At 34.9% G+C, this 18,334-nt stretch overlaps 1 protein-coding gene across 2 annotated transcripts in view; it reads left to right on the top strand.

Moving 5' to 3' along the window:
• The first annotated feature begins 4,846 nt into the window (after positions 1 to 4,846).
• The window catches only part of LOC142986480 (tyrosine-protein phosphatase non-receptor type 11-like), a 77,695-nt gene continuing 64,207 nt past the window's right edge, over positions 4,847 to 18,334 (top strand). Inside the window, exon 1 of one of the 2 annotated variants that reach the window (XM_076134995.1) lies at positions 4,847 to 5,252. In XM_076134995.1, coding sequence (XP_075991110.1) covers positions 5,098 to 5,252 — 155 coding nt within the window. In that variant the 5' untranslated portion in view covers positions 4,847 to 5,097. The remainder of the gene's footprint in view (positions 5,253 to 18,334) is intronic. The other variant, XM_076134996.1, reaches the window with a different exon arrangement.

The raw sequence follows: 18,334 nt of genomic DNA, 5'->3' as shown, positions 1-18,334 counted from the left end.
AAATAGCCTGAAGGTTTCATGTTTTTAGTCTTTAATTGACACGTATTTCATTGACAACATTGTGTCTATTCATACTAATTAATTTAGTAATTGTGAGTGGTTGTTTGTCGGTATTTTAAATCACGATAGCTGTTCCGATGTGGATAAAATTTAGAAGAATGGTAGGTTATATTTTGAGAGAAGATGTAGGCAAAGAAACTTAGTGGGCGGGACTTCGCACATGTTTTATTATTCTTAACTTTTCTCCATCCACTGCAACTCTAAATTCGGGAGGGTGGGATGCCAGTGATGATGAAACATTATGGCTTTACTCGAATATTCATTTTCATGTTGTATTTTTATTCGCCTGAGTTCATTGCTCTGTAGTAGCTAGCTGACTTAGTACAGTTTAAGTAATTTACAGTTTTCGCATATGAATGTGATATTTTATTGTTCAAGGATATAAATATGGCGGGAGTTCCTGTTTTTGAGAAGTTCCTGGATCAAATCCTGAGCAGAGCATTGTTCATAGATCTTCAAGGAAGTACCTTAAAAGGATTGTAAATGGAACAAGTTTAGGGATTACATTCAATGCATAAATTTGTCGAACAATTGCCATAGGGCCAGTGTCACAAAGTGAATAAGTGTCAGATAACCATCAGATAACCCATCAGCTAGATAAAGTGACATCAATCTTTAGAAACTATTGTCAATATTCCGTCTGATAAGCTATCTGAAACTTATCCAGAAGTAGTAGTACTATTATTAATTAAGTATTCACGGCGAAACCGTACTTTAATCATGTATACATTGTGGGCAATAAAACCATGTCATGTACAATGAATATTATAAATGAAAAAGCCTACGCCTTTCATTATACGACGGCAATAATATGGATAATTACAAATAGTAGGTCTAGAAGTCAACGATCAGTGATTACAGTTAATCCAATATTTTTGATGGACACAATACTCGTCACACGGAGACTTAGTCAATGTCCACATTAAATAACGGTTTTTTAACTTGATGAAGACGTTTCGCTTGTCATTTCCTGTGCCTTATAAGGTTAAGAGATTATTGCTGTAAATGAGGCAGTAATGGGCGGCAGGGTCGTTGGTTTGCACGTATTTAATCCCAGAGGAATATAATGCTGTATGTTTGTATTAGGCTAGTTCGTTTGATGTTACTTTATACTCTTATCGTCTTGGAAAATTCCCATGGGTTTCCGGGGAGAGTAACACAAGAAAACAGTAATAGGCAGTAACGTTGCCGAGCGTTTTATCAGCTTGTTCAATAAATTTATGAAAGCTACCAACGACTTCGTTTGCGTGGAAGCCCTCGGGAACTCCGGCCTAAAAATAAATACATACTGATGCATCGCGATGCGAACGCAGCGTGCAGCGACGAGACGACGCGACGCCGACGAAGGCATCACGCCGTTCCACCACCGTTATAACTCTTGTATTTAGATACACATATTTCACGGACACTTATGCACATATTCATTTCACTTCACTCCTATTTGCATTAACAATAAAAATGCCCGGTTTCCACTGCGAGCGGAACGGGCCCGTGCACTTCGTTAAATTCGCAAGCGCAAATTGCATACTTGTATTTTCACCAATAAATATAACAATAACTTCTCGTAATCAACCTTCTTCCAATATAGGTATAAAACCTCACTATCATATATCTAATTGGTACTGAAAACTGATTGACAATACTCTCAAGGAGATAGTCTTATAATACACTGAAAATCGCACAAACGGTTATGAAAAACCGAGATGACAGGAAGTAATAAATCACCCATCTGAAATGACCGACGCGCGCGCTTTGACTGAGCCGCCATAGGGGTAGTATGACGCCATGAGTGAATGGGAACAAGCTATACGGGAAAACGAGATGGCTATATGGATTATCCCTTTTGTCGGCGTTTTTGTAATCCCCAGGTGCAAGCGCCGCTCAGTGACCGGTGCAGAGATGAATTATTGATTTTGTGAATAATTGGGTCGAAAATGTAGTAGTTTCATTCACTTATTCAGAATGAGAATCGTGTGTTCAGTGGGCTCTGTGAATAAAATGCTTCGTCAAATGAGTCAAACTGTGTATGCGTTAACAAACGAGGTGCTTAGTATAAAAAACAGTTAAGTCCATTTTAAGTGAATTAGCAACATTCGCCAGTTTTGGTTGTCAGTAAGTATATGGGAACATTGTATAGTGTTAAGATTTTGGTGACCTTATGTCAGAAGGTTTAACACAATCTTTAATCAATAATAAACAGTCTCACTCTAAGAAAAAATAATTCAATCGTCACTAAGCAGGTTTTAAATAAAAGGGTACCTAATTATTACAGAAGTAGGTTTGTCAGAGTGTAGGTAATCTTAACGCCTTTTTCATGTAATGTTTATGAGGAAACATTTGCGAGCCTTGGTAAGAGGCTGCTGTGCACGCAACAGAGACACACTGCCGCGACTTGAAACGTTGGTATTAACTTCAAAACGTTATGCCACATGTTCCTGCCTGCGTCCGCGGCGTCAACCATAATATTTAAGCTTTAAATTTTAAAAAAAGTATAAATTACAGCCGGCTCCAAAAGTTGCTGAACGAAATATTCTTACGAAACTCTATATTCTGATGCAGGCTTATTTCATCGAAAAAACATGTGACACTGATTCAAACTTTTTATTGTAACGAATTTTATCTGATTTTGTTCAGGTATTTATAAAAAAATCCTCATAAAGTGATTTTGAAACTATGAAGCGATTTTTGTAACTGACTGTGAATGTGTGGGATAATTGGTAAAAAATGTTTAACCATTATTGAGCAACAAAAGTCCAAATATTCTTTAATTGTGCCCCGCTCGTGCTCGGCTCCTCTCACGAAGACCCAACTTAAAAGATATTTATTAGTATCATTGACTTCCTAGTAATTATGCTTTTGCGGTAATGTCAATCTTTACTGATGTTACTGATGTTAATATATGGTAAGGAGGGTCCTATTTTCCTACTCTGACGTATGTTTGTGTGGTGACGTATATACAGGGGGTATGACGCATTGGTAATATTTATTATGATCTTCACGATGACACATTACTATAATTCCATAGGATATGGAGGTGTGGCGCATCTAAAAGGAGATAAAAATACATACTTTAAGTCTGAAGGAAGTGCCCTTCGTAAGAGCAGAAGCGCGTTAAAGTTTCAAGCTCTTGATGCAATAAATCAATAGGCTTCACACATTTTACTCATCCTTTTTATAAGTTACCTACTAGCGGTTCATCCTGACTTTGCCCGAGCTACACCGAGTTAATCTAACCCTTCTTCAATAACAACTCTATCTACTGGTGCAAAGTTCATGAAAATCCCTCCATAAAGTTTTAGGTTTATCGCGGACATATACACGCGGCAATTGCTGCATTGTTTTATAACATGTAGTGGCTAGTGATAGGTGAATAATCTTACCAGTTTACGTCAATTTCAACAAAGCAACCTTAAATATCAGTAAGATATTAAAACCATTGATTTATGTTAGAATAGAAACACTAATACGTAGTTTATGTTGGCTCACTAATAGCACGATTAACTCCACGGCCATGCAATAATAAAACAATAGAATTCTTGTTTAAACAACCAATACTAAGTACTAGCTAATGTGCCGCAATGGAGCTAGGGCTTTATATTAGTACGCTTTTGAACAATAGTTGAGCCTAGCACGAGTTTCCTAGTTGATTTCTATGGAATAAAAAGCACTAGTGCCATATGAAAAGAGTTTTCACGTTTCGTGTAGTGTGCCTTTCACGCGCAAATGTTGATGATCTCATATCCTTTGCCAGGCCGCGAACCCCTAGGTAATCAAGAACATCTTAAATAATAAAAAATAATTATTAGCTAATAAGTAAGTTATTTCAAACATTCAATGTTCATTCTGGTTGATACAAACGTTATGCATGCAACTTGTATCAGTATCACTCATGTATAACTTACAATTCTCTATGTTTTGTTAACTACAAAGGTGCTTTCCATTTTTTTCCTTATCTTAAAATGAAATGGGTAGTAGTACCAACAAGAGCGGGCTAGCTAACGCATGCAAATTGACCAGACGTTGACGACGCCCCGGCGCAAGAACGGGGTCCGACCCGCATTCATTATAGAGTCAGTGAGTTTCTTACAGTTACATTAGATTAATATTTGGTCTGGATGTAGGATATCTATCTTATGACTATTCAACAATTTCTTAAAACTCATTCAACGCGAGGATAACCCGTACGACGGATAAGAAGAACGGAAAATGATTATAGTATCACGGAAAATTTTGTCACCATATTTCCCTGCTGTATCTGCATCTTCCGATAAACTTTATTTGGGGATTTCAACTACCTAAACATTATAACGGTCACTACTTTTTTTATCTAACAAGACCAGTTTTTATTCCTTCAATATTTATATTTAACAAGAAATATATAAAAAAAACCCAAGGTCACATGACGTATAAATACAAATTATAGTAATACTATCTGATTCACGTTATTTGATTGATTTAACCGTTGGCTACGGGTATTACAAGTTATTACATAGTTACTATACCTACTATTCATGTATAATTGGATAATAATATGTATTTTTATATAAGAATATCTTGCGACAGAATATGTTCATCTGTTTGGTATCTGCTCTATCATTCATTTTTGTCAAGCTTTAGAAGTTTGTACGACATTACTAAAGTTCCTCATAATAAAAATCCGTCTAATAATACCAATGATACTCGCTTAGATTATAATTAGTGCTATGACGTTAGCGAGGACTATAGATTTACTCATTTCCACCGCATAGCTACGTGGTTAGCGTAACGCAGTGGACATCTCCGAGAGATCTGCACCTGGAAGTCCCCACCACGCATGCATTTGTTAGTAAACTGGCCGGACCGGGCGCGCCGTAGTAAGGGCGTCACGTCCACCACTCGGCGGCCGCGCAGCCTGCGCCCGCGCACTCTCACGGCGCCAGTACCGCATTCAACTGTCAAGTTGCGTGCGAAGCGGATCGCTGAGCGGTTACGGTCGCGCGCTCCTCTAATTTACGACTAGTAGACGGTTCTCGCGGACGGTCTAGGGTGTAAGTAGTGATGTCGAAGGATAACCCGAGATTGAGCCGGCTCGGCGTGCTGGCCCCGGCCGCGCTCTCGGCCTGCATGGACGCCTCGGTGCTGGCAGTTCCCGCCGCCGGCGCCATCGTCTCCACAGTCCTCAAGGAACTCAGCAAGGCTTTCATGCTGAAGAAGTAAGTCAGACCAACAATCTCTAATAAATTGTTATACTTTCGTAACTCTCTTCTTGTTATATTTTTTGCGGTTAAATGTAACGTCAATAGTTGTTATTGTGTGTGAATTAACTTTGTTTTTTTATAATATGCCATTTTTATTTGTTGAGATCCCGAAAGATAACAATTTATTATATTGTATTGTTTAAATGCTAGCGATTTCTAATCTTATAAGTAGCAAATTACATGATAGTTGTTAGGGTTAGGCATACACTTACGAATACATCAAGTAATATTATTGCAAGGCTCTACATTAGGCAATATTAATGCATAAACAAACAAGGTAGGTATCTGAGTTGTTTTACTGCAATAACTTGCTGCAAGTTTAAACTGATTTATATCCTGGGATTGTCTTCTATACATTAATGACCGCTTTGCGACATTTTATTCTCGAACATCTAATGATAATATTAATTGTCTCTATATTAATTGGATTTGCAATGTTATAATAAGATATTTACTTCACTTGTGAAATTATCCATTATAATTAGACCGGTAGAAGGTGTAGCAATGACAGATCACTAAATTGTTTTCATTTATAATCATGAGAGAAAGATAGTAAAGAGCTGATATTAGATGATTGCACCAAATATAAAATTGCGCCAAATATATTTTCTTCAAAACCGCGGTAATTTCAAATACACCTGCCCCAATCAATTTAACAAAGTATTTTTACGTAAGCTAAATGTATAATAATAACGTTATAAAGCTCTTGTAACATACGGGAATGCAAAATGGTAATTATAGCAGAAGAGATTTTGTTAGTTTGTGTTAACGCAAACCTCTGGAACTCAGTGGGGTTGGCAAAATGTTCTTGTATAACTAAATTCTTGAGAAAGGTTATCTAACATCAACAACCTACGGGAATGCGGTAACCACCATAAACGAGAGAAACTGCAAGGCACAGCTAGTGTAATAAAACTGTTGGATGAGAACAGGTTCTCTGAAGGCATTCACGTGCAAATTCTTGTTGCGATAAAGTGTCTCCAAAAAGGAATAAGTGATGATGACGTCACGAGTTGAGTCACCTGTCCTGGATGCCAGAGCCTTGTAAGGATGTCCACAGATAGCTTGTACTAAGAATACTACATACTACTACAACTTGAGGCTTTTTTCTATAGTTTTTCTAGAAATCTAGAATTCCGATGAAAACGTCGTGTGCGTCTTCGCATTCCGATTAATACTATACAATGACGGTAACAATGTCTCATATTGAGTGTATTTTTTTTGTCTCGTGAGATCAAAAGGTGAATCTTACTAGATTTACTATGTATGTTATTAAGTCCCATGCAATAAGATCCTATCTGTATTGACCTGTATGACAAGATATCAATTTGGGTGAGGCGGAGGAGGTTTGTAAGGATCGTACGCATTCTCTGGCACCAGCTACCAGTGGCATTCTCTGGTCTCTACCTACCCTTATGGAAAGAAAGCGCGATTTTACGAATGTATTTAATAAGGTAGATTCCTTAATAACTCTAATTTCACTCTTCCATTGAAACTTCAAACGCAATTGTGCTTTTTCTGTTGAAAACTCAGTCTAGTGATCATACCATTTCTCGATTTCAAGATGACTTGAAACTGATTTTGTGCATTTTTTGTCACTTTCAATCTAGCGATAAAATTCGGGACTTCATGGAATCACAAACGCCACTTTATAGAATACTTTTACAGTTTTGCCCGTTAATGGTGAATTAGAACTTTCATAGTATAAAAAAGTCTTGGCTTTGAGTTATTATACCAAAATTAACATTTGGAATACATTAGAGGTTAATTTCAAATGGTTTATAAATAAATTTAAACGGGTTTGATACGCAAAATACTCAAAAATAGAAGGAAAATCTGCAAATGTAATGGTTTTCTCGATATTGGCTTCGAAAAAGTCCACTTTGGGTTGAAAGCAATAAAATAAGTTCTTAGTTTTTGCAAAATGCATTTAAGTATTTATTGTTTCCCATAAACTTTGTTATCAATTAGCTTAAAAAGACGTCTTAGGTACCTTTAATTTAAAAAATGGTTTTTTATCGTCTTAGTGTAAGCAAGTAAAATTTTTGGCAACCTATTAAAAATATTGTTGAAATGGATACTGAGCTTATTCGTTCAAAAACCTAGAGTACGTAATCATTTCTTAGATGCATGAGTACATGCAATGAGCAACATAAACGTTGCAGAAACTGAGAATAAAAATCGTTTGTGTCGTTAAATCTCTCAAACTGTAAGAAATGAACTTGATAAACTAAACTTGGTAATTCAATCGAAAATAAGAACAAGTCGGAGCATCTACTCTTTTATTGTATGACGTGTCTGCAACTCTACATAATAAAACAACGTCATAGTCTATATCTTAGAACTATACAAACCAAACGACTTCTTTTATAGTTTCTTTAATTAAGATCATGTTTATATAAAACTTTACGACGGCAGACTTAATAGTACGCCAATCGAGAATATGGATATTACCTAAAACGGCTGCAGTGACATAACTTGGCACATGTTACGTTTACTATACGAATATGGTGATCGTTAACGAACAGTAAACTTTACCACGATATCAGCTGTTATCTGTTACCCGCGGAAACTTGAAAGAAACCAATTATTTTAAGTTTTGTTCGTAGGTGTTTCACAGGAAACTTAGTTTTTTGTTGTTTTAGATAGCCGTATTTGTGGCTTTTGGGAACCTCGTTTTTGTTTGACACTTTTTGAGGGAAGAAGTAGAGCGATTGCTAGGAAATATTTCTGTATTTCTAAGCTCTACTTTCTTGCACCTGTGAAAACTTATCTTAAAAAAGTCAGACCAAGATTAATATTATCGAGAACTAGTAAAGTTAGCGCGACGCAACACAGAACAGTTGTTAACATATAATCATAATAATCGTTTATTTCTAACGACAAAACGTCTATTGAATTAGGGGACAAAAATATATGCTGAATCAAAACTGTGACCTATTCTGTGCCAGATTAAATTAAGTATAGATGTACATATATTTTTAGACGAACACTTCAAATATTTTACGAAGTTTTGTTTTCAGGAGTAATAGTAGGCTTATTGAGATAGAAGAAAATATGTATATCTAACATCTTCAAAAAGAAAATAAGAAAAACCAAAGTCTTTGAAGTATAATGTTGCAACAAAGAAGAGAGACACTCAATGTCTGCCGCAATTAAAACAGGGTCATTAAAAGTTTACCGCGTACATACTTGAGGTTAATCGCTCTTAAGAAAAAACTAACATGCGAATTCTACCTCCCTTTCTAACGCCTAGCTGTATCCTTGTCAAGCATAAAAATTAGACCAAAAGAAGGATACAAACTGGTATAATTCCCGATCTGTTTCTATGTTTATGTGTTGTTTAAATGTTTCATAATTGACTTGACATTTGCGAAGAATCTGTTTCTATATTTATAGAATACGAAGATTTTAATTATACTAATGTGATTTTGAATTTGTTATTTAAATATTTAATTGATCGTATCTCTCGTTCTTGTATTTTTAGAGGTCTGTTGAGTTAAAATGTTTGATTTTTAATTATGCTTATAGAATTCGCTTCAATACTTAACTTAAATGAAATTATATTATTGGTATATTAGTCTGTGACTGTGTGTATAGTCTAACAAAACATATAGGGCACAGATGACAGATCATGCAAATTTAATGGCATCTGAAAATGAGATAAATATTTAAAACTCATGATTTTAAAGCAAACCTATAAAATAAAGGCTTAACTTAACAACAATAATACAATATAAAAAATCAATACATCATTTCTTGACCCTGCCGAAGTCTAGACAAACAAAAAAAGTGACGGTATCGAAAATCAAAATTGTAGGAACTCTTGCACTCACGGAAATTAATCTTAACGTTTAATAGTTGCATCAGGTGATGCAAGCGATCGTTTCCTTAAACAAAATACCATGAAGAACATTAATATAATTCTCGTCAACGGTACTTCGGCGTCAATAAAGTATTTAAAAAACCTTCGGTAGGTTGTTGTACTTTGGATGAATAAAATCCCGCTGTTATTTTGCACACGATAAGGAAAATGTTTGAAAGAATGTGACTGTGTTTTGTTTTCATTTTGATTGGGATATGAAGTTAATGATTAATACAGTTGCTTGAGTCTTTATCTTGTACAATGTTATGCTTTGTTTATCAGAATTGTTAGTTCGGCTACCACATTTTAGGGGCCGTTTCACAGTTTTCTATTTAACTATCAGATAATAATCCGTCTGCTAATTAAAATGACAGTTAAACAACTGTCAAAATCGCGCAAATTAAGTGACACGCGGCTGTAAAACTGTGTTTTGCTTTGATCTATCTTCTTCTTGAATAAAGGCAATAAATAATTTCATATAAAATATCTGAATGGACATGCAGACTGCAGAAGCCACACAAAACCTCATAATATTATGTTCAGCTAGTAATTTCTTTTAGTAATCTTCTAAAACAAATATATACTAGTATTTCTTTACAAATAAAACTATATTATAGACGCTGGTATCTGTATATACCACAGGTACTTTGATATAGAATTATCAAACAGTTTGTAAAGTAACAGTGACACGAGATGTTTCGTATTTTCGGTCAAAACACTTGAGTCAATATTTGCACGGTTGCCGTTAGACATTGAATAAAACGCTCTAGGTAACTTGAATGCTCGTAATACTGACCGGCCATTGAGCGGTTACACTTATTGCTATAGTCAACTCAGATACATAGTAGATCGAATTAAATTCACCTTTGCATTGAAACACATTGTCAATGACTTTTTTAAGTTAGAGATAATTATTATCACTTGTTCCAATGGTGAAGGATAACATCGTGGTGCAACATTGCATGCCTGAGAGTTCTTGAGAATAGTTCTTGAAGGTGTGTAAGTCCTCAAGTCGAACTTGGCTAGCGTGATGGATTCAAGGCCTAACCTTTCCTTTATTCCGGGTGACCCTTGTCCAGCAGTGGGACACTAAGGGGTAAAATTTGTTTGCATTTTAACAACACTGAATAAAATTAATAGATCTCAATTGTTTACCTAAAAATAACAGTCGGAGTAAGTTAAATGTCAAAATCGGCAATCATATTTTCGTTCAAAAATTATCCGTAAGTATAGTGGCAAGAAGTGCTAATGGGCTATAGTAGTTTTTCTATAAAAACATGACACAAACTCGATAAAAAAGTCAGTAGTCACAATAAATAATGTTGTATTGATTCTTTTTGCATTAATTTGATACTCAATAATAGTTGGCTAGCATCGTGTCCCTCGAGAAATGACCAGAAAGTTCTACCAAACGATAGAGTTACTACAAGTCATGTAGTCAGCTCCAAAAAGTAGCTGCAGAATAATCAACATAATCACATCTTTCCAAATCCTACATTACGAAGCATGCGAATTATTCTATAAATTAATTAATTATTGATAATTGGGACTGATTCAGTACTTACCGGAAAAACAATTTTTACAAAATTACTTATTAAAATTTTGTAAAAATTGTTTTTAAAATATGAAATTGTTAATCGTCTTTAGGAGCTGACTGTACGTAGTTGTACGCAGGACTAGTCACCTTTCAATACGTAATTGTTTAGACTAATGATACCAAACTATTAACTAGACCGTAAGAAGAATAACACAATGTTCTATCCTTATGTAACAACATAGACTTACAAGTGCAGGTCATTATACCATATTGTTGTTCGCAATACAAACTAACCTGAATCATTATTTACGTTTTTGGACATTGAAAATAAAGCAAACAAACGAACACTTGATTTTTAATATGTCTTTTTTGTGTGACCCAAAACGGTATCAAAACAAAGACTTTTTGAATCGTCCGTGGGTCGAAGTGATCGCGTCACGAAACGACGAACTCACATCTTATTTGGTTCAGACTATTTCTAGTATTATTGTAAAGATCCATATTTTGCTATTCGTATTATATCTTGCAGTATGTAAGAGTTTTGACCGCGATTTCACCCGTTCATAGAGATTCCCTGTACTGTCAGTAGTTTCTGAGACGTGTAGTAATTACTATCCCTGCGATGTTAGTCAGTTTTGTTTCCGAGATTAGATCAACTTCTTTTCTAGCACAAATGTTAACTAAAAACTGCACTCTCTGTAAACTTTCCGACGTTACAACTTATGAAGTCTTCAGATCATCTTGTGCAAACTGTCATTTTTACTTACTCACTGATTGTTCAGTGAGTAATAAACTTAAATATCCTATCTGTAAATCGCTTTACCAAATTCTAAAGTCGATTGCCTGCGCCTCATACTGAGGTCTGAAAAATCTGTAACACGTGAGAGCAATAAAATTACGTTTAAAGTTAATAAACTGGTTAATCAACTTAGAAAATCTATTTATGGAACCTTAGTACCTATTTCGATTTTAAAATGAGTTTCAAAAACCGAAACTTGCTTTACTATTGATACGGACCTTAGACATTAAAGTGTATACAATTTGTTCATCCTGTGTACTAAAAAAGGGTATCAGAGAAACTATAACTCTAGACTTCTAGAGCAATAGTCATTACATCGCCATCCAGATCGAGTCGATTAGATGACTAAGAGTGATGTCATCGCGCATCACCTGTTTTGGATAAACCCCTACAACTGCTGCTTTTACTTGCAACATTGCACGGAATAGTAAATAGATATTGAAACTTTACTGTTACGCATATACTCGGTGTTTATTACGTTAGTATGAGAAAACTAGATGGAAGGTAAGAGTAGCGAGCTGTACAACTAAAGCCCGGCTTCCACCGCGAGCGGAAGGTCCCATAAATGACGGCTTAGGCGTCAACTCGGGCAGCAAAAAACTCGGCCTTGCCCGAGATTACTATTTTCCGAAATTAATGTCGTCTTTTCGGCCAGTTTACTCCTAACAAAGATTATAGTAATAAATTCTGCAAATACTTCACAATTTTGAAAAGTCCGTCCTCTTTATACCTAAAGATCAGTTTAAAAAAGCCAAACGAAATAAATTATTTTAATTAGACTTAACAAAAATATTTAATGTATAAAGCAATGTTTTTTTACATTAGGTACAATCGTCATGATTATTTTTAAACTAAAACAATAACAAAAAAAACAAAATATTAACATAAACAAAATATGGTTTCGATTCGGCTTTTCTTTAACACAGACATAAAGCAATTTTGTCTATGCAATGACCTATCGTTATTTCATTATCGATAAGTTCATTCAGTATAGATTCTATTTTCTGTTGACGTCTCATAGTTTCATTTCTCCTTTTAGTTACATATTTATTTTTTTTGAAAAAAGTCATGTAATAATTAAAATCTTTTGTAAGTGTTTGTAGTAACTGAGCGATGTTAGGTTTTGGTTTTACTTTTTTATTCAGTCGCGAGTTCCATGACTCAGTTACATTGTTTGTTTTATTTTTGACTTGGTAAAAACACCATTTGTCGTCTAAATGCTTTTTGTTCATTAACCAGGTTTCTTTAAAATAGTTATTGAATGATGTAGTCTTCGGATCTTGTATGCATTCACCCAATATATACAACCAACCATCATTTCGATATTCAACTGGAAGATACGACAAAGCGATACAACGACGTACATGAGGTTTAAACAATTTACTCTTAGCCAAGCCATGCTTCTTTGCTTGTCTCCATACAGCTTGCGAAAAATGAAATAAACAGCCGCGGCTTTGTGTGTTTGGATATATTTTTTGAATTGACGATTATACCTAACGATTGATTCATGACGATTGTACCTAATGTAAAAAAACATTGCTTTATACATTAAATATTTTTGTTAAGTCTAATTAAAATAATTTATTTCGTTTGGCTTTTTTAAACTGATCTTTAGGTATACTGAGGACGGACTTTTCAAAATTGTGAAGTATTTGCAGAATTTATTACTATAATCTTTGTTAGGAGTAAACTGGCCGAAAAGACGACATTAATTTCGGAAAATAGTAATCTCGGGCAAGGCCGAGTTTTTTGCTGCCCGAGTTGACGCCTAAGCCAAATGACTTCGTTAAACTCGCAAGCGCGAACTGCATACTTTAAAATTCAATTTTGGTGGAAACCAGGCTTAAAAGTACTGAAATGACGGGAAAGTAATATTACTCCTTATAATATAGCCGCAGAAGCCAGACCTATCAACCGTGTTTAAAAGTCCAATAATATTGGTAAAGTAAAATTATTCTTTATAATACATATAGCCGCAGAAGCCAGACTTATCAAGAGTCTTATAGAAGCTACGAAAACTTACTACATAGGTACATATTTATAGAGTAAAGAGTAAAATTCAATTTGGAAAATTCTAAATATGAATGAGTTCTTAACGGGAGCTACTTTCAGAAGAATGTATAGTAACTCGATCTTATTTAAGAACATATTTTAAAAACAACATTGCATGCACCCGTTCTAGTTTTTGTACTGATACAAATACTTTTACAAGGGGGAGATGGTGTGGATTTCAGCGCGCGCACTATTTTGTTAAAAGCCAAAGCGAAATGCTGTCGAATATAATGTTATTTTTTTTTTTATTTAATGCAATATTTACCTGAATTTCCCTATGAGCCTTATGAACATATTTTTGTGTCTCAAGTAGATTACGCAACAATGTTAAATATTACATGCGTTTCTTAATGACATGGTTTCTGCATCGTCAGCTATAAAAGGTATCGACAAGGCCCAAAGTAAATGTTTTGACAGGATGTTTAAATTTTCATTGTTTACTTTACTCAGGTAATAAGTACAAAAATATTTTATTTGATTAGGTTTTGGTCGAATAATGAAAAAAGATTTTTGCCCCATTTTGTAAAGCAAATAATCGTGTAATTTTTTGGTTTGCACCTTTGCAGTAAATCAAACAATAAATGCGTTGTTTGACGATACTTGCGTCCGAAGAAGCCATCAGGGACGAAGCGGGACGGATCTTTGCATCTTGACTTATCAGGTCACGTTGCATAGCATTGCATTGCGTTTGTAAGTCGGGGTAAATCGAGTAGAAGCTAATAAACAAACTCTTTCGAGCAGCGTCGCGGCTTTAAGCCAAGATTAACAAAAGCTACAGCATGCATTATTCAATCGCCTCCGTTTAATTTACTGTTTTATCACTCATTGTTTATAAAGTAGCTCTTTATTTGGACGTAAACTCATTGAATTTCAAGGTGTCACGGCATCACTCCGTATAATTGGACAATTAAAATAATTTTCACATTTACACTCGACATACGGGGTGCGCGTACGTCAATCGGTTCGGGAGTAATGTTTCATTTGGACAAAGTACCGCGGGTATTTGTCCTCGAGCAGCCGATGACTGTGTTCTAGTCCCGAATAAACTATTATATGTAGTAAGGGCCTCTGTTTAGCTACTGCAGGTTGCTTTACGAATTCTATTGGATACATTTTTTTCGTGACAACTCTATTAAGAGAAATCATAGTCAAGGTTGCTTTTGGTTTATTTGTACAGTTTGCTACTTACAACAAGCTAAAAATGTTATAGTGCTGGTATATAATAATTTATAATAAAATATTGAGTTGTTTATTTATTCATATTGTATGCCTTCGATTAAACAACGCATGTATAACATTTTAGCTTTAAAAGGAGTAACTTCGAAAAGTCGGAAGAAAGAAATCGGTAGTCGCAGGCTCTGAAATAACTGAACTGACGCTTAACTTTACCAGAATATCATCATCAAATGATAAATAGTTCGACACACGCCATATTGCAGACAGAACAAAATACTAATCAATCAAAGATAATCATTTTTCACGTGTACCAGTGTTTCCCATACCGCAAGTCGTGACGAATAAATCGTGGCGATCTTACTATGCAAGCTGAAGATAATATATTTTAATGAATAACGTTTAACATTTCAAATAAATACATTATTGTTCATAGTAACTGTGTTGATATGCTTGTTAGTTGTCGTGAGGAAACGTGAATAGTTCTTCAGTTTGGGAGATTAGGATTCCGTTTCGTGACGTATATTACTTGAAACGCTTCGACGTAAATGAATTGTTTTTGAAAGGACTACCTACTTGCAAAGGGTAATTCTTGCAACTGTATTAAAGAAACGTTTAGATTTCATTTTCATTGAGAACTTTACCTTAATCTGTCATTAAAAGTTATTCCACCAACTGCAAAATGAGCGCATTTCTACTGCATTTATTCTACTTTCGTCTTGTATGACAAGATGTATGGATATGAACGAAGCAAGGGAGGTTGGTAAAGATTGTACCAAGTGGTCTCCGCCGTCCACTATGGGAAATATGTATGTATTTTGTATAACTTTACTAATAAATCGTGAACTATTGTCGTCTACCATTTCCCTTGGATTCCAACCTTAACACCTCTCTCCATGCGTTATCTTAAACTATGTCATTGACCCATATAAAATTTTATAGTCTCTTTTTATAGTTTGCGATACGCATTGATATTGCTAATTTATTCCACTATCAGTTAATTAAATCAACATAATTGTTTATACGAGCTTACTTCAACAGCGAAAACATATCAAAAGTTACAAGTGTAAATACATATTTACAGTGTAGAGCTCTAACCCCCGGTTTCTGAGGTACATTTAGCGGTAGTTTATGTATTCAATAGCGTTAAAACTCATACAAAAAATGCTATTGAATAAGTAGATAAACTACCGCTAAATGTACTCAGAAACCGGGGGTAAAAGATGTAAACCATGTTCAGTCTTCCAAACCCAATATTCTTAATCATGCATCAATCCACAAAAACCTTTGACATTGATTGAAATCTTTAATTCCAACAATTTCATCTGACTTTATCCAGGTATTAATAAGAACAAGGAAATAAAGGCCATATAAGTCATCTCAGCTAGATTAGAAGTTGAAGTGGTCGCCATTGCTAAAATCGGTCGGAGAGCATTATCAGTTAGAACGAGATGGTAACTCAAACATTATTTGAACTGTAGTTTCTTTTGTATGAGTTTAAACGCTATTGAATGGATAAACTACCGCTAAATGTACCTCAGAAACCGGGGGACAGTCAATTAACGACTTTGGTTTCTGCCTACCCCTATCTATAGAAATAAGTTGTGATTTTATATATATTCACTAGCGGATCCGACAAACGTTGTCCTGTCTACACGTTACTAATAAATTAAAAATTTATTAAAAATACACTGTCCAGCAGACAAAATTGTGAATCTAAACCATTCTCAGATCCCCTTGAACACACACAAAAATTGTCATCAAAATCGGTCCAGTCGTTTAAGAGAAGTTCAGTGACATACACACTTACAGAAGAATTATATATATGAAGATATGTTTATTAATGTTTTATAAAAAACAGTGGTTTTGTAGCTGATTGTACTTACATGCGGGTCGAAGTATGTAAGGAGGCAAGTCACATGAGTATTTAAAAATATATCGTTTCCGGCATTCCGGAACTCTTTTTTGCAAGAAGTATATGTTTAAGCGAAAATTTATGTTCCTTTGTCTGCCGGCGCACTACGCATTATTGTCGTTAATGCTCACTTAAATTTAAGTTCGTTTCCTTATGAGGAATGAGGCTTATCTATTTTGTTCATTTGTCGCATGTTGTTCAGTGGGGACTGTCCATTGTTCTTCTATTACAGATTTAATTACCGATATTATCTTAAATATCTTAATAGTTTCTCTTATATTGATTAGATAGTCGGTTAGTAGCTTATCACTTTTACACGTAAAATACTCTACTAACTTTTTACAGCCTGATTTGTCTAACAGAAAAATAAATAGCTAAAGTTATCAATATAAGTTTATATGTCAACAGACCTATTGATACAATTCTGTAATTGTAATATATCTTATCTTGCCTCAGAAGCACTCAAATCTCAATACTTCAACAGCGAATAAGAGCCCTTATTGATGTCCCAATTAATGGTTTACAGATGTCTTCATATCTAAAGTATTAGTTCAGTATCTACAAGTTATGGATATGACAACTTGCACTCTGAGTTCACGAAAATAACATTATTAATAGTCTGTAACAAAATGGCTTGGTTAAAATTAAATTACAGAACATGATCCGTTCGTTATACTGTAATTCGTGTACAACTAGCGGACTGGTCCTACTTCGTCCGGGTATAATACAATTTTATTTTATTCCATTGATTCCAAACCCGTGATAATTTTGGTCCCATCGATTCCATACAAACCTTGTCCAGACATTTACAAACATATATTATATTCTGCAATTTAGTTATGTTGTAGGAACTATTGGTCCGATGTGAAAAATTCTTTCAGTGTTAGATAGCCCATTTATCACGCTACGACCAATAGACGTAGAGTACCAGTAAAAAATGTTACAAAAGCGGGGAAAATTATGACCCATTCTCTCTTAAGTGACGCAAGCGAAATTGCGCGGGTCAGCTAGTGGTACATAGGCTTCGGTGATACCTTTTTATTTATATAGATTAATAACTATAACACGTGCCGAAACATATTATACATTATTAAGTAGAACAAGAAATACTTGAACTTAAACATAACTTAAAACTTAAACTGTCTCAGTTCATTAACGAGTGATAATTACTCAACAGGCCTACGTCACGGTGTAATTAATCAACGCGGTTTTAGTTTTATTTCCTTCACAATAAGTTAGGCGTAGTACGTCCACTTCCGAAGGTCTGCCGAAAGGGAACACTTTCGCTTCCTCGGCGCGTCGACATCGCGGCGCGGGCGCACGACTAGTTCACTTAAGACGCGTATCCAAAGATCGCAAACAAATCTTACTTTGTTAATATGTACACATATTTTTGATTTGCCTTAGTAAAACCTGTTATACATTATTGATTTTTTGCAGTAGTTGTGATTTTCTGAGATGATGAGTCGACGTTTCTCGGCTGGTTTATAACTAATGAAAATGTTTCTGTTGAAAGTTATTGCTTTGATATAAAAACAATCACTGTTTATGTCATTCGTCGATTACCTTTGTTTCAAATACGCAATAAATAAACGTAAAACATTATCTTCTCGCCTCTTTTTTGTATTCATTTTCGAAATACCATTGAGATTCTACGGGTCAAGTTTTCCTCGTAAAAAACCCAGGTGCAAGTAAT

The sequence above is a fragment of the Anticarsia gemmatalis genome, chromosome Z (assembly GCF_050436995.1).
Source record: "Anticarsia gemmatalis isolate Benzon Research Colony breed Stoneville strain chromosome Z, ilAntGemm2 primary, whole genome shotgun sequence".
Taxonomy (NCBI): domain Eukaryota; kingdom Metazoa; phylum Arthropoda; class Insecta; order Lepidoptera; family Erebidae; genus Anticarsia; species Anticarsia gemmatalis.
The sequence above is the reverse complement of the archived record's forward strand: the minus strand, read 5'-3'. Positions and strand labels throughout refer to the sequence as shown.